Source organism: Mirounga leonina, unplaced genomic scaffold (genome assembly GCF_011800145.1).
Source record: "Mirounga leonina isolate KUSES-001 unplaced genomic scaffold, KU_Mleo_1.0 Mir_82, whole genome shotgun sequence".
Taxonomy (NCBI): Eukaryota; Metazoa; Chordata; class Mammalia; order Carnivora; family Phocidae; genus Mirounga; species Mirounga leonina.
This window is the reverse complement of record NW_023270825.1, coordinates 45084754-45107747: the sequence shown is the minus strand read 5'-3', so window position 1 is coordinate 45107747 and position 22994 is coordinate 45084754. Positions and strand designations below refer to the sequence as shown.

The following is a 22994-nucleotide window of genomic DNA, read 5'->3' as shown; positions in this document are numbered from 1 at the left end:
CTTGTTAAACTTATTCCTAAGTAGGTTATTTTTTTTGATGCTGTAATAAATGGAAATGCTTTTTCTTTTCATTTTTTAAAATAAACTCTACCCCCAACGTGAGTCTTGAAATCACAACCCCGGGATTGAGTCATATACTCTTCTGACAGAGCCAGCCAGGCACACCTGGAAATGCTTTCTTAATTTTCGGATTATTAATTGCTGAGTTCATTTATTAGCTGTAGTAGTTTTTTTTGTGTGTATGTATAGATTCCCTAGTATTTTCTCTCTATAAGATCATGGTATCTGTAAAGAGAGATCATTTTATTTCTTCCTTTATAATCTGGATCTCTTTTATTTCTTTTTCTTGTCTAATTGCCCTGGCTGATACCTATGGTACAATGTTGAACAGAATTGGGAAGGGACATTCCTGTTTTGCTTTTGATCTTGAGGAAAAGCTTTCAGTCTTTCACTGTTAAAGTATAATTTTAGTCATGGGCTTGTACATGCCTTTTATCAGATTGAGGAGATTCCCTTCTCTCTCTAGTTTCCTGAGTGTTTTCATTATGAAAGGGTGTTAAATTTTGTCAATGCCTTTTCTGCATCAAAAACCACATGGTATTTTTTTTTTTTCCTTTGTTCTATTACCCTTGACTGATTTCTTTTAAAAATATGTCAGACCAACCTTGCATCCCTGAGATAAATCCCACTTGGTCATAGTGTATAATCTTTTTTTTTTTTTTTTTACGATTTTATTTATTTGCGAGAGACAATGAGAGACAGAGAGCATGAGAGGGAGGAGGGTCAGAGGGAGAAGCAGACTCCCTGCCGAGCAGGGAGCCTGATGTGGGACTCGATCCCGGGACTCCAGGATCATGACCTGAGCCGAAGGCAGTCGCTTAACCAACTGAGCCACCCAGGCGCCCCATAGTGTATAATCTTTATGTGCTGCTGGATTCAGTTCGTTGAGGATTTTTGTGTCCATAAGAAATATTGATTTGTATTCACAAGGGATACTGGTCTATAGGTTTTTTTTTCCTTATGGTATCTTTGTCTGTTTTTGGCATCACAGCAATACTGGCCTCAAAGGATGAGTTGGGAAGTTTTCTCTCCTCTTCCATTTTTTGGAGAGTTTATAAAGAATTGCTGCTCCTCTTTTGTGTTTTTGTTTTGCAGAATTTGCCAGTGAAGCCATCTGGTCCTGAGCCTTTTTTTTTTGGAAGGAAGTTTATTGATTATTAATTCAAATGCTTTACTTGTTAATGGTCAATTTAGATTTTCTATATCTTCTTACTGGTCATCAAATCAGTTTGGTAGTGTGTATCTTTCTAGGAATTTGTCCATTTCATCTAGGCTATCTAATTTGTTGGCACAGAATTATGCTTAGTATTCCCTTATAATCCTTTTGATTTCTGTAAGATTAGTAATTATGTCCCCTCTTTCATTCCTGATTTTAGTAATTTGAATCTTCTCTTTTCTTGGTCAGTCTAGCTGCAGGTTTCTCAGTTTTGCCGATCTTTTCAAAGAGCCACAGTAATATATAGAGGTCATCCTCATTGTTTTACAACTGCATAGTTTTCCATCATATAAATAGCCATAGTTTATCAACCAGTCTCTTACTGATGCACATTTGGGTAATTTCCCATTACACGTAATGCTGCAAAGAATAGCTTTGTGCATATATCTTTTTAAAAATATATTTGCTAATATTATCCTTGATTCCCAAGTTAAGTTTGCTGGGTCAAAGAATAAATGCATATATAATTTTGACACACATTCCCACATTCTCTCTTCTTCACTGCAGTTTACTAGCAGTATGAGAATGCCTATCACCTATAGTCTGGCTAAAGGCGTATATTGTCAAATTTTGGATTTTTTGCTAATCTCATAGTCAAGAAATGGCATCTTAGTGCAATTTTAATTTACATTTGATTGAGCATTTCCTTTTCTGGGAATTAGATGTTCACCTCTTTAGCCCATTTTTCTAAAAGGTAGCCAGATATTTTTTCTTTATTTTTAGAAGTTCCCTATATATTAAGGATACTATTTATCTGTGATATAAAAGCTGCACATGGTTTCTCTCAGCTTGTCTTATTTTATGTTTTTGTCAACATAGCTTTTTTTTCTGGATCAAGTCATAGTTAGGATAGTTTTCTCTATTCTTTTTTTTTTTTTAAAGATTTTATTTATTTATTTGACAGAGAGAGAGATAGCGAGAGCAGGAACACAAGCAGGGGGAATGGGAGAGGGAGAAGCAGGCTTCCCGCCGAGCAGGGAGCCTGATGTGGGACTCGATCCCAGGACCCTGGGATCATGACCTGAGCCGAAGGCAGACACTTAACGACTGAGCCACCCAGGCGCCCATAGTTTTCTCTATTCTTAAAGTGTAGAAGAATTCAAACTCCCCTCAATTCCACCTTTTAAATCCATAGTATTTGTATGGCTTCATTTCTTATATTTAAATGTGATCCAATAAAAATTTATCTGAGTGTGAGAAATGGACCCAATTTTATTTTTTTCCTATGGCTATCTAATTATCCCAATACTATTTGTTAAAAAAGTCTATCTCCATTTCTAGTATATTTTAAAAGGCAATATTTACAATATGATTACATTTTACTGATTGTATATCCTCACAGTTGCCTTTAAAAACATCTAAATAAATTCTAGGTTGCCAAAAGGAAAATCTGCTTCCTTTATCATTACTGAAAATAAATGACAGCCAAAACTTCAGACTTGAAGGCATGATCTCTTTCATTACCCACAGAGTCTATTTTGTTTTTGTTTTATTTTTTACAGCAGATACTCCAATAAGGGTTATAAACACATTTTTAAGTTTCTTGGCCATCTTTTCAAATGTTTAGTTTTAACAAGTATGAGAACGTATAAGAAAGACCATATTTTAAGATTTCTAATATTATTCTACCCACATTTTTGTTTGATGACTGTATAGTTCTTACATATTTCATTATGATATAATAATTAGCATTATCTGATCAAATATGTCAAAACTGATGGGGCTGAGGAACCCTGACTGAATTATAAACTCAGGAAAACACTACATTAGCCTAAAATATTGTCCTCTTCTACAGTAAACTTACACAGTCCTCTACTCCACAGGATCACTATCCTAGTTCTCAGATGGTCACATATGTAGATACTGATTAGGCAAGCAGGTATATCTCCTAAATCACTTGGTTGTAATTAATAGGAATGACTCAAAAAAAAGGAAAGGGAAAGATGAAAGAAGACAGTAAGAAATGGAGGAAGGAAGGGGATAAGGAGAAGGAGAGAAGAGGAAGAAGAGAGGGGGTAGGAGGGAGGGAGGGACAGAGAGATTGGTTTTGTCCCCAGATTTGCCTTACTAAAAATGGTAAAACATTTCCTAAATGTAGAGGTCTTGACAACATGAGAAATACTGAGACCAACGGAGGGTGGAGGAAACAAAACAGGAATGCTTGCAAACCATTACGCTATGGCTCAAGCTACAACTCATGACCGTGCATCTGAAAGGCCACGCACAAAGCTCCGTCCTGTATAGAAGCTTATTAAACTTCAATGTTCCCCTGCTAGGCAATGAATGCTTATTTAGTTGATATTTTGAAAAAGGAAGGAAGAGATTAATAGTGCCTGAGAATTACTGTCCAATTAAGGATCACTAAATTGCTCTAAAAGAATAAGTTTTTATAATTCTCAATTAAAAAAAAATCAACTGATAAAACAAATTGGTATTAAGACATACATAGGAAAGGAGAAAAACAGAAAATCATAACAATCAACAAGGTACACTTTTTACACAAGAAAGCAAGGTCCAGAAGTGTATATGCCACCTTTGTGTGAAAAAATCTGGATTTACCTAAAGAAACTTTAGAACAATATAAAATAAATGATTAACATTGTTTTGAGACATAAGGACAGTGGACAATGGGGGATTATGGAGATAAGGACAGGAGTCAGATTTCTCACTCTGCACATTTTTATACTTTGATTTGTCAACCATGTGAATGGACTTCCTATTTAAAAAATCAATTTTGGGGCACCTGAATGGCTCAGTCGTTAAGCGTCTGCCTTCAGCTCAGGTCATGATCTCAGGGTCCTGGGATCGAGCCCCGCATGGGGCTCCCTGCTCCGCGGGAAGCCTGCTTCTCCCTCTCCCACTCCCCCTGCTTGTGTTCCCTCTCCCACTGCCTCTCTCTGTCAATAAATAAAATCTTTAAAAAAAAAAAAAAAAAAAAAAAATCAATATACTCTTCTAAAATTATAGCTTTAACATTACTTATTTATGGTATTAGTATATAAGTTCAGTGAAGATTTCCCTTGTAATAAATTGCTACAAAAAGTAAATCCAATCCAATTCAAATACATTCATCCTTCTTAGTAAACCAGCTCTGATATTCCTAGAAGTTGTCTATCAACTTTCTTCTCAATCCACATCAATCACTAAAATAAGGTGAGGGATAAACCTCTAATTCTAGGTTTCTGAAACATGATTTCAAGAGGTCCTCAGAGAACAAAAGGTTGCCGGGGGTCGGGCGGGGGGAAGTCTTGTAACCCTTTATACTACACTTTGTTCATTTCAACTGTAGTCTCACAAATACAAACAAGACTCAGAATGGCAGTGACAAAGATGAAGTTAATTTTACTCTTTTTATTGGACGACTAACTTAGGAATGGTAGAAAGCAGGGAAAGGATTAAGAGATCCTCTGGATTTCCCCATTTATTATTAAGCAGAATTCTTTTACGTTTATTCTCTATCAATTACTAATTTATGTGGGGGGTTTTCCATCAAACTAACCTGTCTCTGAAGGAATGATGGCAATCTTCTCTGTAGCTGATACTTTTTTTTTTTTTAAGATGTGTTTATTTGAGAGAGAAAGCACGAGCATGAGGGGCAGAGGGAGAGGGGGAGAGAGAGTCCAAGCAGACTCAGTGCTGAGAGTGGAGCCCGACATGGGGCTCGATCCCATGACCCTGAGATTACCACCCGAGTGGAAACCAAGAGTTGGACACTCAACCAATTGCACCACTCAGGTGCCCCAGCAGATACTTGGTTTTTTTGAGCCACTTTGGATTCATTCATCCTACTTCCAATACTAGCTCTTGATTTTTATCTGTGGCTCTACCTCTCCCAATGATTATGATGAAGCCAACTTCCATCTGACTGTGGAAAGATGACAAGTTCAACAGATCAGACCCTGCAGGGCCACATGTGTAGATTCAGGCAGTTGGATGCAAAACCACTGGTCACTGAAATATCTAGACTAGCTGGGACTTCTGGAAAAAAAGGCTTCTTCTTTCTTCTTGAAGTGGAACACAATATAATATAAATCACATCTGGAACCAGATGTCTGAGAATAGCTAAAAAAATGAAGGAAAGTAGCGTAGATAGAAACTGGATTCTGGATTCTCATGACTGGCAAATCTTAGATTTGAATTACTAAATCCTCCTTTAGGCTTAAGCCTTTTTGGGTTAGGTTTTCCCCAACCTACACCCAAAATAAGCAAGGTGATACCTTCCCATTTATCAATAGCTCCAGAAAGAACATGCCATTAAACCTATGTCTCAGGTTCCTAGGTATCCAAGCAAGAGATCAGCATTTTAACAATAAAAACATAAATATTTGAGAAGTCATGTGCAACTCACCAGAAAATAAAGTCAGAATCAGAGGGAAGAGATTTTTTGTAATATAAGCTATGAAGACTGACAAAAGTTAGGGTGGCTTGGCAGTATCTGACAAAGTTTTTAAAAGTTGAACTGTACGTTTACTTTAATCCATCAGTTGGCATTAAGAGGTATTACAATAAAAAGTGAAACAAAACTCAACACTGCACTATTAGAGAGAGGCTGATGAGGACAAAATTCCTGGTATCACACAGTATTTGTTCTAAAGGACTCAAGAAACGCATTTACCTGAAGCCTCAGAACCAGATAAAGTGTGCTCTGAACCAACAACTGTTTGTTTTCATCACATCATAAATATGATTAGATTTTTCTTTCTTTCTTTTTTCAATTTTAAGTGGGCTCCACGCCCAACATGGGGCTTGAACTCATGACCCTGAGATCAAGAACTGCATGCTCTACCAGACTGAGCCAGACAGGAATCCCCGATTAGATTTTTCTTCATACTGGCTGCTAGTTTAGAGCCAAACTTGTGGTGGAATCTTTAACCCTAACATTTCCCTTCAACACAGTCCTCACACACAAATAAAAACATCCCCCACCCCTCTAACATGTTGGACTTTTTAGAATAAAGATGAATATAAATAATGAGGTAAATAATATACCATGTGTGTTGGTTAAAACACCCACTGTTCTCTGTGTAAAATTTAGAGTTCGGTTTCCCCTGGTAGTAATTAATTGGTCAGGTTAAACTGCTGACTGGCAATTTAAATGATTCTTAGGTTTTTCATAATTATGCAACTTTGCAATTATTCTCAGTTTCTGCAGTTCAGAAAGTAAGATACAAACCGAAAATTAAGCCTTTTTCTTTGCTTTCAACCTAACCTAGTTTTACGTTTTTAACCTTCATCTTCTCCATGCTGTAGGGGGAGAAAACTCAAATAATCATCATCACCATCATCATCATCTGGACATAATCACTCTCAAAATTTGGTCCAGAAATTCCATCTATAAAGTAAGAGATATTAGAGTACATTGAAGAAACATGTGGTAGAATGATTAAACTCTGTTATACCCCAGACCAAAGTTTGGATTCTAGACTAGATGGAGAATGTATTCATCAAAGAACTCACATGGCTGTATTTTTGATAATTCTTCCTTGGTCCATTTTCTGCCCAATGCCATGCACGACAAATACAATATGGGTAGTCTGTGATGGCTTGTCTTCTAATGTGGCTTCTTCTACATAACCTCTATGAAGTCTGGTCCCACTACTTGATGCTGTAGAAAAATTATGATTCTAAGTTTACTATTTATTCCAGAAATAACATTTTGACAATATATTGAAAGAAAATAATAAGGTAAAAGAGATCTTAAGAAAAAATTTCACTGGGTTGGGTGGGGATGAAACTTGTAAGAAGATGTACCTTGACTGGCTCAGATATAAAGTGCTTGACTGGACATGATGCTAAAACCAGAAACAAGAGGAAAAAAGGAAAGGAAGGAGGGAGGGATGGACAGAACACATAAAAATTTTAAAAAGTTCTCTATCAAAAAAATTCCATGAAGCAAAGCTAAAAGACAAATTGGGAAAATTTTTGCAAAATATGTTAATTACTGAGGTATGAAAAAGCTTACTAAACAAAAAGTGAGAAGATAACCATTCAAATAGCAAAATGGGCTAAAGGTACAACGTAATTCACAAAACAAATACAAATGACTAGTAAACATAGAGAAGATATTCAAGCACATCTGTTATCAAAGAAATCACAACAAAGATGGAATAGCAAAAAAAACCCTTAATATCAGACTTAACAAAAATTTCTGAAAAATTTATTAGTAATTTTCTCACATCTTCCTCAGGTACCATTTCCTCTTTTCTTCCCTTTAGTCACACTTCTTGAAAGAGTTGTCTATTCTCACTGCCTCCATTTCTTCACCTACCTAGATAGACTTCAACCCATGCCAATCTAGCTTCTGCCCCCTCAATCCATCCAAGTCACCAATGACCTCCATTTCACTACCTCCAACAGAAATTTTTAGTTTTCACCTTCAATTGCCATGTTTTATTTTCACATCACTGCCTGAGGTTTGACTGCTGTTGTGTTTCTAGAAGTATAAAAGACATTTATTAATCCTGTCAGATCATTCTAAATATATGATTACCACTGATGAATACATATGAACTCAATCACCTTAATAAAAGTTTCATTTAATAGGACAGTAACTGTCACTAAATTTAATACATATTTAAAATATACTAAAAATAGAATTTGAACAGTCTACTTTAAATGTAAGAGAAAAAGATTCTCAAAATTTTGACAAACTATAGTAATATTTAACAATTACCTTTAGAAAATCCCAGTTTTTGGGTTACTGTCCTTGCAATTTTAGATGTTGTTGCATCACTATAAAGATATACTTCATCCATACTGTGCCAGTCCACGTGATTTCGACTCAACTTGAAACTATGAATAGCTGTTGCAAAAAGGAAAAATTAATGTAGTTGCTCATTTGTGTGAAGAATTATAACACACAGATTTTTGAATCAATATTTGAACTCAGTTCAATAAAAAACTGTTTTGCTGAAACACATATTGATGTGAAGCAAGTAATGGATAGGGACTTTATTTTATAAATGATTAACCATGCTATAGGGAATGTCAACTTGTTAGAACAACACAGAATAACTGGCTTAACCACCATAATTTTAACCTCTAACATGTAGTTAATATGTTCTGATTATTAAAGAACTGCTTTCCCACGTGATAATGACCATTTCTTAGTTCTAAGGGATAATATATACCTTCATGAAAGTCCTCAATACCTTTGACATAGAAACTTAAGTTTCCTTTCTTCTGTGGATTTTATTTTTGGATCTGTGAAAACTTCACTCAGTGCAAGACAAAACAAGACTAAGAGGAAAAAATTTTATCTTTAAACTGGGAAGAGAACAACCTAATTTATGAGAATATATGGTAGTTTTGAAATGGATATAAAAACCAATTATCACTGGATATTGCTCACCATAACAGAAATCCAAAGTTGAAAGATGTTTTAGTAAGAAATCAAAGAAATTTTTTCTACTGTGATGTTCAAATCACTATGGTTATTGCATTTCTGTAACTAAGGTATGCCTGGTGAAAATAAGCTCTAAGGAAAAAAAAAAATCAAACCTATATGCTCAAGAAATACATAAACTCTCTGAGGCAGGTACTATGTCTTGATCATTTTGTACCCCACTAGCACCAAACACAGTGTCCTAGCACAATGCCTGACACGTATCACAAATTCAGTAATGTTTGTGGAAGCAATGGATTAAGAGAACTGTCATTTACATATTCATCCATTCATAACTTGATAATTCTTATATTCTGAAGGCCTTAAAGTTTCCTTTCTATACCTCTGGTATAGAGGTGAGAAAAATCCACATATCCCTCTTCAGAAAAGTACGCACCTTAAAACTGCTATGCCTGATTTATTTTTTTTTTAAATCCTTTTTAAGCAAAATATTACCTCCCATTATATATAAAGACCCAGAGGTACAAAGAGAATAAGTGACTTGCCACAAAGCTTGATTACCAGCAGAGTCTAACTATTCTGATTTGAAGATGGGCTGAAAATAACCTCTACTTAAATATGAAAGGTTACATAGCCCTGGTCAAGAACTAAGATCGTAAGTCATTTTTATGAAAAACTATTCCCTACTAAAACACATAGAAAAGTAAATCCTTTCAGAGAAATTATTCTCAATTATGTTACAAATGTAATTTCAAAAATTTATGAAAAACCAATTTATATTTCACCTGTCAGGATACATTACTAACACTGAACACAGACCAAGATGCAATGAATGTAACAAATATTAATAATGTTCAATCCAAAAAAACAAACAATAACGATGTACAAGCTCAGCTTTTTTTATAAAAGAACTTTTAAAAATCTTTTGCAAGAGTTTAGTAATTATTTACTTTTCTATGTCTGGTCCAAACCACTATTTTATGCCTTTTTATCTAATGTTTCCAAACTACATCTTTGTTAAAAGTTTTGAGCAACACATGCTTAAAACATTGAAACTACAAGACTAAGATATTAAGAGAATAGTGTTAAGCCAACAAAATTTTATTCCTCTTCAAATCATCCACAAGCTGCCTTAAAGTAAAACATCTTAGTATTGGTGAACATCCCATTACACTGGACCACACACATTATTTACAAATGTTTATATCGCTTATAGTTAAGTAACTCTAAGCAAAATAGCACAACAGACACATTTCTAAAAAACTAGTAACTTCTACGCTTTAAATGCTGAATACTGTAAGCCAGGGAGAAATAACTACATGGAGAAATAAAACTACAATTACTGTACCTTGAGAACGCTTTCGTTTAAGACCTGCCGCATCTGTACTCTCCTTATATCCTCTCCATTTGAAGAGAGAAGGGAGGGAGAAGGGAGGGAGGTGGTAGACAACTAAGAAAGCAAAAACACTGAGCTTCAAAGTAAATTTTAAATGGTTTGCCATTTTGCCTTTTTGCTGTATTAACTTTAAAAAAATGAGTTGTATTTGACAAACATTATTCTAAATGCTTTAATTTCTAATTAAAAATCGGCAAAGCGGGCGCCTGGGTGGCTCAGTTGGTTAAGCGACTGCCTTCGGCTCAGGTCATGATCCTGGAGCCCCTGGATCGAGTCCCGCATCCGGCTCCCTGCTCAGCAGGGAGTCTGCTTCTCCCTCTGACCCTCCCCACGCTCATGTGCTCTCTCTCTCATTCTCTGTCTCAAATAAATAAAATCTAAAAAAAAAAAAAAAATCAGTAAAGCAAAATCAGTTTAATAATGTTTATCAAATATATGCTCTACTTTTATTGAAAGAAAAAAAGGCAAATGATACCTAAAATTTATCAGTTAAAGACAACTATGTGATCATAATATTTAATGTCTTTGCACAGATAGAATAAAAAATAGGTCATGGTATTTTTGTATGCATAAGGAACTTATAAGCCCCATTTTCACAATACTAAGGTTATTTACTTTCACCAAATTAGCTGACAGCTGATGTCCAAATTAAGAAGGCAATAAATAACATTTTAAACATTTAATGCAGTTTTCCTGAGAAAATATCACAGTATACATTCCACTAGATATCTTCTATTACTGAAGTATATCATGGAAACTTGCCACAGAAAATACTCTTTTCGCAACTCAGAGTTGCGAAAAGAATTTTAAAATGAAACTTTCGCCAAAATAAATCAAATTGGAAGCTCTTTAACTGGTTAGTGATAAAATAATGGAAGTCTGTAATAAACAATGAAAAAAAAGCCACTAGTAAAAAATGCATGTTGTGACATCTTATCAACATGAAACAGACAACATAAAGCCAGACATAGACTTGATATTTGGCAAATCAGTAGATAACCTTAAAGTCAATAATTTCCCTGTTGGACATGCAAGTTACAGATCAGTAAATTTCTTTACATTTTAAATAAGCATTTAAAAAAAAAAATCCACTTGAAATTGAACCTTATAAATCAGTTTTTTTTCTTTTCTTTTTTTTTTTTTTAAATAAATCAGATTCTTAACACTTCAGGAAATGAACCACAGAACCTTTATGACTTAGTTCAAATTTATGTTCTAAAACATTTGCTTTTTCATCCTCACTCCCTTCTACAATAATGTGACATTCAAAGGTTAAATACTGCTCAAATATGAATATATTTAATTCCTGTTGTATAGGACTAGATACATTTTAAAAATCTGTTGTATGCATAGATGAAGTATATTCAAAGATTTGTGCAATAAAGGTAATTGAGAAATGCTTACAAGCCACTTAATTACAACTATATGTAATTAGATGGCTACAGACTAGGATTAAAAGCTGGGTTGTAACACTAAGATTATAAAAACATTTCTTTGTTAAAGAGGGGTGGAAAAATGACAACTTAAACATTTTCTTCATTGAAAAAGTTTCTTCTCAAAGGTGCCTTCTGGTCAGTTATTGAGGAGTAGATGTACCACTTCCAGGAAACATTTTTAAACAAAAAATTCATTAGGAAAAAGCTATCAAAGTAGGCCAAATAGGCATAAATTTGAGACTTTACTACTCAAAGAAACAAAACCTAGATTTTATATATCCACTAGTAAAACTAACATGAACCAAATCCATATTTACTACAAGGAAACTAAAATAATAATTAAAAAAGTCATTAGTAAAAATGTATGCTGTGACATTTGGTAAGCATGAAACAGCCAACATAAAGCCAGACACAGACTTGATATTTGGCAAATCAGCAGATAACCTTGAAGTCAACATTTTCCCTGTTAAATACTGCTGGTTATTTATAACATAAAATGTCTTTACATTTTAAATAAGCAATTATTTAAAAATCCACTTGAAATACATATGGACCATTTGACTACACTTCAAAATTACGCAAACACTTTCAGAAAGCTAGTCAAGATATAAAAAAGAAAGGCTTTTCTTTCTAAAGGAACCGTACAATTTAGGGATTAAAAAAGACAAATACCCTAATATACTAAAAATAGAGAAGCACATTTATTTAAAACATTTTCACAAAATTAAATAGACATGGTTCTTTACCTTCCTTTCAAACCAAATTCTTATTTTCACTTGAAAGTCATTTGCTCTATGTGTCACAATTTCCCCATAGCATAGTTAGAAAGCTTAATTTTTTTCCGCCCAAAGCACAGCATTAGGGGTACTACCGTAAGCACAGTAGAGACAAAATGTATTTACAATCAATCCAACAGGGAGCACCATTAAATGAAATTCAAGTGTTAGAAAGCATTACTAAATTTTTCCCCCTAAAATAAAGTTTTAGTTAGGAATTCTTATGTTAGCAAAAATATGCATAAACTCAAAATGTTAATGTATTAAATGCTAACATTTAATTAAAATGTTATTTTATATCCTAAAGCCTTATATAGCAATGAAATAGATTTAAAGTAGCATTTCTAATAAATTTCCTTACTAATCCTTCTCTTAAAGGGATTTTCTTCATTATATAATTCTGAAAGCAACAGAGTATCAAAAGAGGGGGTTGCTAATGACACACTAATCCCCAGGACAGAACAACTCAATGACTTTTCCCTTTCTAAAAGCTGGTAACCTGGATAATCTCAACTTTAAGGAAAGCAGGTTTGCACATCTCAAGCATGCCAGCTGTAATGAGAAAACTCCCAGCAACTGAGTCTTGGATCTCAGTTAAGTTAGGTAAATTTATAAAAAGTAATAACCAAAAGCTAGAAGACGGGAATCCTCTTAGTCACCAAAGAGGGAGGAAAAGGAAAGCTGGTTAGAAAGGATTAGCAACCCCCAACTCCTCACCTTTTGACTTTTGCAGTTCTATATTCACAACTTGGGATATTCTTATCCAGCAACAGTGATAGCAATACACACTTTACATGCCAAATTGTTAACTGTATTAAGTCTTTCAAGATACACCAACACCTGTGATGTCACAGTACCCCAAAATAGCTTGAACAGTAACCTATCCATGACTTTATATTGATAGTGTGACTTACAGATAACATATAGTTTTCACATTCTTAATCTGTTAATCTCTGCCTTTTAATTGGAGCATTAGTTCACTTATATTTACTGTAATTATTAACACAGGTGAATTTAGGTCTATCATTTCCCATTTATTTTCTCTTTGTTCCATCTGTATTTTGTTTGTTTCTCCTTTCCTACCTTCTTTTGGGTTAATTAAATATCTTTTACTATTTTATTTTAATGCCCCTACTTGATTTCTTTTCTTTCGTAACCTTGACACTTAAGAAAAAAAATCATCTTTATTGAGGTATAACTGATAAAAGTATAAGATATTTAACATGTACATCATAGTGAATTGATATACATTGTCAAAGGGTTCCCCTTATCTAGTTAATTAGATGCCTTAACATTTTTGAAGACCTCTGATCAGTTATTTTGTAGAATGTCCCTTAATTTGAGTTTATCTGATATTTTCTCATAATTGGATTGATGTTACGTATTTTTTGGTCAGGGTGAAGTACAGGACTAACTCATTTAGTTTAACCTTTTTAAAACTGGTTATTGCTTGGATAAATTATAAAGTGAGTCAAACACTAATCTGGCACTATGTTCCAAGTATTTTCAAAATTACTTATTTGAAGGGCTGATTTTATTTGTAGAATTCATCCCCAGTGAAACTCTAGACTTCCATTTGTTAGGCTGCAAGAAGGAGGGGTGGGAAGAGAATTTTTATTTTCACTCTAAGAGAAAACAAAATTTATTTATTTATTTAAAATTTTTTTATTTATTTCTTGACAGAGAGAGAGAGAGACAGCGAGAGAGGGAACACAAGCAGGGGGAGTGGGAGAGGGAGAAGCAGGTTTCCTGCCGAGCAGGGAGCCCGATGTGGGGCAAGATCCAGGACCCTGGGATCATGACCTGAGCCGAAGGCAGATGCTTAATGACTGAGCCACCCAGGCGCCCAGTGATGATGCTTTTATGGGTTATATTTGTATGCTAAAAGTTATGCAAAACTTTCATCAATCTATTTCAATGCTTACTTTGAGATTACTAGGAAAATTAACAAGGAGAAAATATCAAAAAAGCCAATTTATTTGTGGCATCAGCTACCCTAACCAAAACACAGGTAAGGTCAGAAAGAAAAGAAATTATTTTAATGTCCTTCAAGGCAAGAAGTCTGTTCAGTTTCTTAGAAATTCCAGAGGAAAAAAAAATTCCACAGAACACTTAAGAGTCCTAGATACAGTATTTTAAAATGTTTTTAATTATTAAATGGGATTTTTCCAGAAAGCCTTATTTGAAAAACTCCATGGCACTGTGATCTCCAACTCTGTATTCCAAGTCTGTTTGTAGAGTATCTAATTCTGTATTCACTGTTTATTGTGTTACCTTATACTTACTCTTTGTAACTACTCTCATCTTTGTCTTTGTCTTGCTCAAAACTTCTTGAGGTATCTTTCACAAAAGTGCCTAGCACAGTACTATCTGCACATGGAAACATTTAAAACCTCCTGACAATATGAAGAGTCAGGCTTTCTCATATGTACATGAGAAAATTTAGGTGGAAAAGATAGTTTTTACCCTAATTAATTAATGAAATACGAAATTTCAGAAGCTTAGAGGTAAGAAGCAAAACAAAAGATTATAATATGTTTTTATCTTTGTAGATGTGGTAAATTTGATTTTTCTAACAATGGTGGCTTTCTGGACAGCAGATGTTCTTTCCTCAAGACCAGTGATAATTTTCAAATGTACTACAAAATTTCCCATAATCTTCAAGGTCAAATATCACATCTTAACACAGAAATGTTTTACATAAAACTGAATAACAACTAAAATGGCTGTAAATTTATGACAGTATATATACGAAATTGAATTTAAAATCTTTGTTAATAAAATATGCTGAAGCTTTACTTATATGCTACAGTGTATTTTAAAAAACCAATTTTCTTCTAATGATCCTTAAAAAATCATCATTTTGAAAGATTACAATGCAAAAATGTTATAACAGTTTAAAAATTTTCTGACCAAAGTATATCCTTAAAGCTAGCAAAAAATATTACTATAATACCCTAAATTGATACTCTAGAATCAACACACACACTCAAAGACATACTAAAAATCTACTCACACAAATATACTACATTCTTTATCAGACTTATTTAAATGACTGGCTCATTAAAATTAGGGCACTGTGAAGAAAACTGAAGTATCCTGCTATATTCAGCATTTTGGTAGGCAGTAGAAATAAAAAAGACAAAAAAATTGTAATTTTTATTGTAATAAAAACAAGATTCCAAATAGATGCGATCTAGAGATGAAACAGAGCTGATGACTAACTTCTATAAGATGAATTAGCAAGAGGAAAAAGAATGTTTTGAATACAGTACAAGAAAGGGGAATAATCTACTTATATTTTTATTTTTTATACTCACCCTTTTTCTCCTCCAAGCTTTTGGATTTTCTTCCCCCTACACTAAGAGTAAGGAATTTGGGTGGCTAAACCGGGTCTGTTAAGGTGAACTGCCATTTCTGAGGGAGGACCGAAGGAGACTTAATAGAAAGAAATCTAGAATTCAGCCTTCTCTGATAGCAATCTTATTTTGGTAGTGGTGATGAGCCACAACTTTCCTCAGTTATGTAGATTTTAATTAACTAGACACAAAAGATATGTTAATTTGGTATAAACTAAACTATATAGTTTCCTTGCTTGTGACGTGTGTGCGCGCGCATGCGTGTGTGTCTTCAGAGAGAAAGGGTAGGTGAAATAAGACTTAGGATGTTTGTTACTAACAATAAGAAAAAAAATAATCCAAGCCAATTTAAAGCTTATTGTTTTGCCATTAATTAAGTCATGTGAACAATTACTTATAACCACATAATTTTCCCAAGCTGCATTCTGTGAATTACTTGATCAATACTGAGTTTTTCTGCTTTAGAGATGTTTTATGAGAAAGGGAAAAAAAAATCACTTAATTCATATTTTAATTCACTAGTTTCAATAGGGCTTGCCAAGAAACCTCCAAAATAAAGGCAAGCATAGATGAAGAAACACTTTTTAGAAAAAAATATTTAGAGAAATCTACAAATTCTAACCTACCTATATTATTATACTCACCAGAATAGCTGATCCCACTGCCTGCAGTAAATGGAACAATAGAAGTATTTTTAACTTGACCACACATTTTGAATTTTACTCAAGATCAGACATATAATGAAACATGGCAATCTTTGCTATTATATAAATATTTTAAGCTATTGCAAACAAATCCAAATGCTGAGTAAGGGAATATAAAGAGAAGACTGTTTCAAAGTAAAAGTTGATGTGGTTATTAGTATGGAGACAACTTAAAGATACGTATACAAAGGAAATTAAGGTGTTTTTTTTCTTAAATTTCAGGAAAAGAACCAACATTAAAATATTAACAAAACTGCCTGTTTGATATAATGACATATTTTTGTAGATTCAATTTTTGTTGGTAATTACAAACTACTGAAAAGGACTAATTCATGGAACACATATAATTTGTACAATAGTAAGTCATGTTAGTGTCATGTCAGTGAACACATATATTAAGTAAAATAAAAATTGAGACAGTTCAGGAATTCATAGCAGTATTAAATTCTAAAATAATCATCAAATGTTTAAATCAGAAATTTTATAAATTCTAACACTCATGAATTACTAGGCAAAATTAAGAACTACTCTAAACTTTGTTAAGAACTTACTTGGTTTACAACATATTAAATGTATTAATTGGTCTTACCATCTTTTCCATCTATGGATTTTGACACTTCAATATCAAAATTTTCCTGCATCTGCTGACCTCTAAAACAGCTGAGATGTTCTTGCTCAATTAAATTACTTTCTTCTTCTTCTAAAGGCTGCCAAGTACCATCAATAAACCACTGTCCACGCATTACTAGTATTTTATCTGCCTCTGAAAAGAGAAAACACAGAATTATACATTTTAGGATCCAACCTCCAGAAAGAGACACAGTAACTATAATTTTAATACTCTGTTACTATAACTGTGGCAAAAACTTCCATGACCCAGCAGAATCATTTAAAGTTTTAAATTTCAGATTTCAAGCCATGGCACATATTTTTTACAGTATATCATTTTATTTATATTGGATATTATGCAAAAATTTACTTTGGTATTCGAAAGGTAGATGAGCAGTTATCTTTATAACTGAGGCCCTGAGTAACCCAAATTAGTAGGTGATAGGGTTAAGACAAGTTCATGCAAGACTCTGGTGATAGTTCCAATGTCTTAGAAAATACTGATACACACTCCTAGAAGTAGTTCAGAAATAGTGCGCGTGGTAGTAGTGTGTTACACTTTTTAGGGTTGCCTTGAAGGGTACAGACTCCCAGTTAGAATACAGGAATAGCTGATACATTCAATTATAGTAAATTCCTTACCCATTTTAGGAAAAAACTGAGTAGAAAATTTTGAATAACTATAAACATTCCTTTGATTAAATACTGTTCCTATAAGCCTAATACTTTCCTTCCTTCCACCCCTCCCCCTGCTTCCTTTCTTCCTTTCCCTCCAGGCCCAGTGTGGAGCCCAATGCAGGGCTTGAACTCAGGACCCCAAGATCAAGACCTGAGCTGAGATCAAGAGTTGGACACTTAACTGACTAAGCCACCAAGGCGCCCCTATTTATATTTTGAAAAATAAACCACAACTGTCAGTTATGTTATTTTGAATACTTTAAGATTTATAAAAAATAAAGCAAAAATAAAATTGAAATAACAAACCCTAAAAAGAAAAAGCAAAATAAAACAAATGAACTTAGGGGCGCCTGGGTAGCTCAGTCTTTAAGTGTCTGCCTTCGGCTCAGGTCATGATCCCAGGGTCCTGGGATAGATCCCTGCATTGGGCTCTCTGCCCTGCAGGAAGCCTGCTTCTCCCTCTCCCACTCCCCCTGCTTGTGTTCCCTCTCTTGCTGTGTCTCTCTCTGTCAAATATATAAATAAATCTTAAAAAAAAAAAAAACCAACAAAACAAATGAACTTAATTATGTAGAGATTTGGTGGTTTAACCATATACAGGAAAAATTATTTCAAGTTGGCTTAAAACATAGTAGTTTTTATATACACACACACACACACACACACACACATATATATATTAGGATACATCCTGTGAACAAAAAGAACTGCAAATACATCTTAAGCCTGAATTTTGTTTCCTTGAGCTTTTAAAAATGCTGCTCTATGGTAGCTTTCCTTGGTATATTATTCTTGAGAAATCTGATGTAAATCTAATTTTTTTTTTTTTTAAGTAAAGTGATCTTCTGCTCATTCCTTACCCCAGGGGACAGAAAAAAAAATTGCCTTTAAAGTCTAATAGTTTCTGACTCAGAGTTCATTGTTCTGGATCAATCTGTCCAGGTGGGCCCTTTTAATATCTAGATTTCAGCTTTTCTCTTGTTTCTGAATAGTTCCCTTGGATTATGGTTTAGTAGTTAGTTCTGTTCCACTGATTTCTCCCCCTCAGGGACTCTAATTGTAGATATGTTGGGTCTTCCTTTGCCTATATTGCATTTCACACACTTTTTTTCTCAAGCTTTTTACTTCTTCCTGCATCTTTTCCATTATTTCGTTTGTTTTCCTTCCTTTTATAATGCCTCTTACATCAATGCCCTTATTAGTATGTCCACAAGAGAATTTTTTTATTCAGTTGGAGTATTTAATAGTTTCCTGAAACTTCTGGGTACGATGGTGGAGTAGAAGGATCCTAAGCTCACCTCATCCCACAAATGCAACTAGGTAACATCCACATCAGTGTAAATAACCCAGAAAACAACCTGAAGACTCTCCACAACTAAATGTAGAGATGAGGTCACATCAAAGAGGGTAGGAAGGGTGGAGACGTGGCTAGGAACCAAACTGACTAGGAGACTGTTTGCAGGAGGAAGTGATGCTGCAGGCACAGAGAGAGGAGCAGACACCTCACCAGGCATGGGGGACCTGCACTGGGAAAGGAATCCTCATAACATATGGCTTTAAAAACCAGAGGGTCTTAACATCTCGAGTTCTTATCATCAGTGGGGATTAAAAACTGGAACTTTAAAAAAATCAGTGAGCTTGGCTCTGGGAGAGCCAGAGAGTGATAGAAAGTGAGTCCCTGGGGCGCCTGGGTGGTTCAGTCGTTAAGCGTCTGCCTTCGGCTCAGGTCATGATCCCAGGGTCCTGGGACTGAGCCCCACATTGGGCTCCCTGCTCGGCGGGAAACCTGCTTCTCCCTCTCCCACTCCCCCTGCTTGTGTTCCCTCTCTAGCTGTGTCTCTCTCTGTCAAATAAATAAATAAAATTTTTTTAAAAAAGAAAAGAAAGTGAGTCCCTGACTGAAAAGAGACAGTGTAAGAAAGAGCCCCACTGAGATATAGATTAGAAAGAGCAGTCTGAAAAACACCTGGGGAAGATTCATTTATGAATCTCAGAATGTATGCTGGAGAGACAGGGATTTTTAGGAGACTTCTCCAAGAACAAAAGAGCTGGAAGGTGCCATTTCCCTCCCCCCACCCCCAGCAGAGATACACAGACACCTGGGAGAACCACTGGGAACTCTCTCCACCTACCTTGTTAACAGAGCTCTTTCCTGTGGACCTGTCTCCTCCAACAAGCCCTCAGCAGGAGTCCACCCAAAGCAGTGCAACAAGCGTGGCAGTGTGCAAGTAGCCCCAAAAGAGGCCAGCACTGCTCCAAAGTGACTCCTGCCTTGGGGAGAGGGGAAGGCAATCACACACCCCAGTCTGACTGCAGCCCCAGCAGTAGGCAGAGGCCAGACATGTGGTCTGACTGCAGGTCCCACCTACCAACAAAAGCTTCTCTCAGTGGACAACAAAGAGAAAGCACCCTGCAGTTCAGTGATATTATATCTCTGACAAGCACCTGCTCTGACTCCACTCAAGCCCAAGGCAGCCCCAGACTGGCCCATTAATGACACAAGGACCATGGCCTGCAACAGGCAAGAGGAGTCACTGCAGACGACTGGACTGAAGGCAATGTGGCTCACCACAATAGTAGGGTACATGCAACACACATAGGAGACACCTGGAGTGCCAAGTTCTGGTGAACAGGGGGGACACTGCACTGCTGGGCACTATAGGAATCTTCATCTTAAGGCCATTGCCGTTAGGAGCAGGGGATGTAGCCGATTTACCTAACACATAGAAACAGAGAGTTAGGCAAAATGAGGAGACAGGAATATGTCCCAAATAAAGAAGAGGACAAAACAGAACAAGAGAGCTAAATGAAATGGAGATAAGTAATATGCCTGCTAGAGAATTTAATGCAATGGTCATAAAGATATTCACTGGACTTCAGAAAAGAGTGGAGGATCTCAGTGAGAACATCAACAAAGAGAAAACATTTAAAAAAGAATCAATCAGAGATGAACTCAATAACCGAAATAAAAAATACACTAAAGGGAATAAACAGTACACTAAAGGAAAGAGCAATGGATTGGCAACCTGGAGGACAGAGTAATGAAAAACAATCAAACTCAACAGAAGAAAAAAAAAGAAAAAAATGAGAATAGATTAAGGACACTCAGTAACACCATCAAGTGTAGAATCATTCAAATTATAGGGATCCCAAAAGGATAAGATGGAGAAAAGGGGGCAGAGAATGTATTTGAAGAAATAATAGTGGAAAACTTCCTGAATCTGGGGAAGGAAACAGAAACCCAGATCCAGGAAGTACAGAGGACCCCCAACAAAATCAACCCAAGGAGGTCCACACCAAGACACACAGTAATTAAAATGGCAAAGTATTGTGATAAAGAGAGAATTTTAAAAGCAGTAAGAGAAACAAACACAAGGGAAACTCCATAAGGCTATGAGCTGATTTTTTTTAGAAAAAAAAATTTCAGGCAAGAAGGGAGTAGCATGATATATTCAAAGTGCTGAAAGAAAAAACCCTGCAACCAAACATACTCTATCCAGCAAGGCTATCATTCAGAAGGAGAGACAGACTGTTCCAGATAAACAAGAATTAAAGGACTTCATCATCACTAAACCAGCTAAGCTCACAAGAAATGTTAAAGGGGACTCTTTGGAAAGGAAAGACCATAAGCAGGAGTAAGAACAGTAGGAAGCATAAAAGCAGTAATATTAAGTATATCTATAAAAATCAGTCAAGGGATTCACAAAATAAAAGGATGTAAAGTATGACATCATATACTTAAAATGTGGAAGTGGGTGAGGAGTAAAAATTTAGTGCTTTTAGAATGGGTTCAAATTTAAGAGGCCATCAGCTTAATATAGACTGCTATATGCATAAGATGTTATAGATAAACCTAATGCTAACCACAAATAAAAAACCAGTAATAGATATGCAAAATAGAAGAGAAAGGAATCCAAATATATCACCAAAGAAAGCCAGCAAACTGTGAAAGAGAGCAAGAGAAGGAACAGAGAAAAACTATAAAAATAACCATAAAACCAGTAACAAAATGGCAATACGTACATACCTATCAACAATTACTTCAAAAGTAAATAGACTAAATGCTCTGATAAAGATACAGAATGATGGAATAGATAAAAAAGCAAGACCCATCTATATGCTGCCTACAAGACACTGATTTCAGATATAAAGACACATGTATATTGAAACTGACCTGATGGAAAAGCATTTATCATGCAAACAGAAGTGAAAGGAAAGCTGGGTAGCAATACTTATAATCACACAAAATAGACTTTAAAGCAAAGACTGTAACAAGAGTCTAAGAAGGACATCACATGATTACAAAAGGAACAATCCAAAAAGAAGATGTAACAATTGTAAATATTTATGCACCCAGCATGGGAGCACCTAACTAGATAAAGTAGCTAATAACAAACATAATGGAAGTAATTGATAGTAATACAATAGTAGTAGGAGACGTTAACACCCCACTTACATCAATGGATAGATCATCCAAACAGAAAAGCAACAAGGAAACAGTGGCTTTGGATGATACATTGGGCCAGACAGATTTAACAAGATACATTCAGAACATTCCATTAAAAAACAGCAGAATACACATTCTTTTCCAGTGAACAAGGAACATTCTCCAGAAGAGATCACGTTAGGACACAAAACAAGTCTCAACAAATTAAAAAAGACTGAAGTCATACCATGCATCTTTTCTGACCACAATGCCTTGAAACTAGAAATAAACCACAAGAAAGGATCTGGAAAGAATGCAAATATATGGATGATAAATAACATGCTACTAAAATAATGAATAGGTCAACCAAGAAACCGAAGAGAAAATTAAAACGTGGAGACAAATGACACAACAATCCAAAACCTTTGAGATGCAGCAAAAGCTGTTTTAAGAGGGCAGTTTGTGGGCGCCTGGGTGGCTCAGTCGTTAAGCATCTGCCTTTGGCTCAGGTCATGATCCAAGGGTTCTGGGATCGAGTCCCACATCGGGCTCCCTGCTCAGCGGGAAGCCTGCTTCTCCCTATCCCACTCCCCCTGCTTGTGTTCCTGTTCTCGCTGTCTCTCTGTCATATAAATAAATAAAATCTTTAAAAAAAAAAAAAAAAAGAGGGCAGTTTGTAGCAATATATAGGCCTACCTCAAGAAGCAAGAAAAATTTACAACCTAACCTTTCATCTAGAGGAGATAGAAAAGGGAAAATAAAACACAAAAACAGAAGGAAGGAAATAAAAGGATTAAAGCAGAACTAAACAAAAAATTTAAAAAAAATAGAACACATCAATGAAACCAGAAGCTAGTTCTCTGAAATGAGAAAAAAAAATTGATAAGTTTTTATCCAGACTCATCATAAAGAAAGACTGAAATAAAATCAGAAATGAAAGAGAAATAATAGGGGCGCCTGGGTGGCTCAGTCGTTAAGCGTCTGCCTTC

The 22994-nt window shown here is 35.2% G+C and overlaps 1 protein-coding gene across 5 annotated transcripts in view; it reads right to left on the bottom strand.

The window, feature by feature from the left end:
* DDHD1 (DDHD domain containing 1) overlaps window positions 1-22994 on the bottom strand; it is a 98237-nt gene that overhangs the window by 40462 nt on the left and 34781 nt on the right. For 2 of the 5 annotated variants that reach the window (XM_034992785.1, XM_034992787.1), the window contains exons 2-6: window positions 16882-17055; window positions 16233-16253; window positions 9970-10071; window positions 7950-8078; window positions 6734-6881 (exon numbers count right to left, since the gene is read on the bottom strand). In XM_034992785.1, the coding sequence (XP_034848676.1) occupies window positions 6734-6881; window positions 7950-8078; window positions 9970-10071; window positions 16233-16253; window positions 16882-17055 (574 nt within the window). The remainder of the gene's footprint in view (window positions 1-6733; window positions 6882-7949; window positions 8079-9969; window positions 10072-16232; window positions 16254-16881; window positions 17056-22994) is intronic. The other 3 variants (XM_034992788.1, XM_034992789.1, XM_034992786.1) reach the window with 2 other exon arrangements.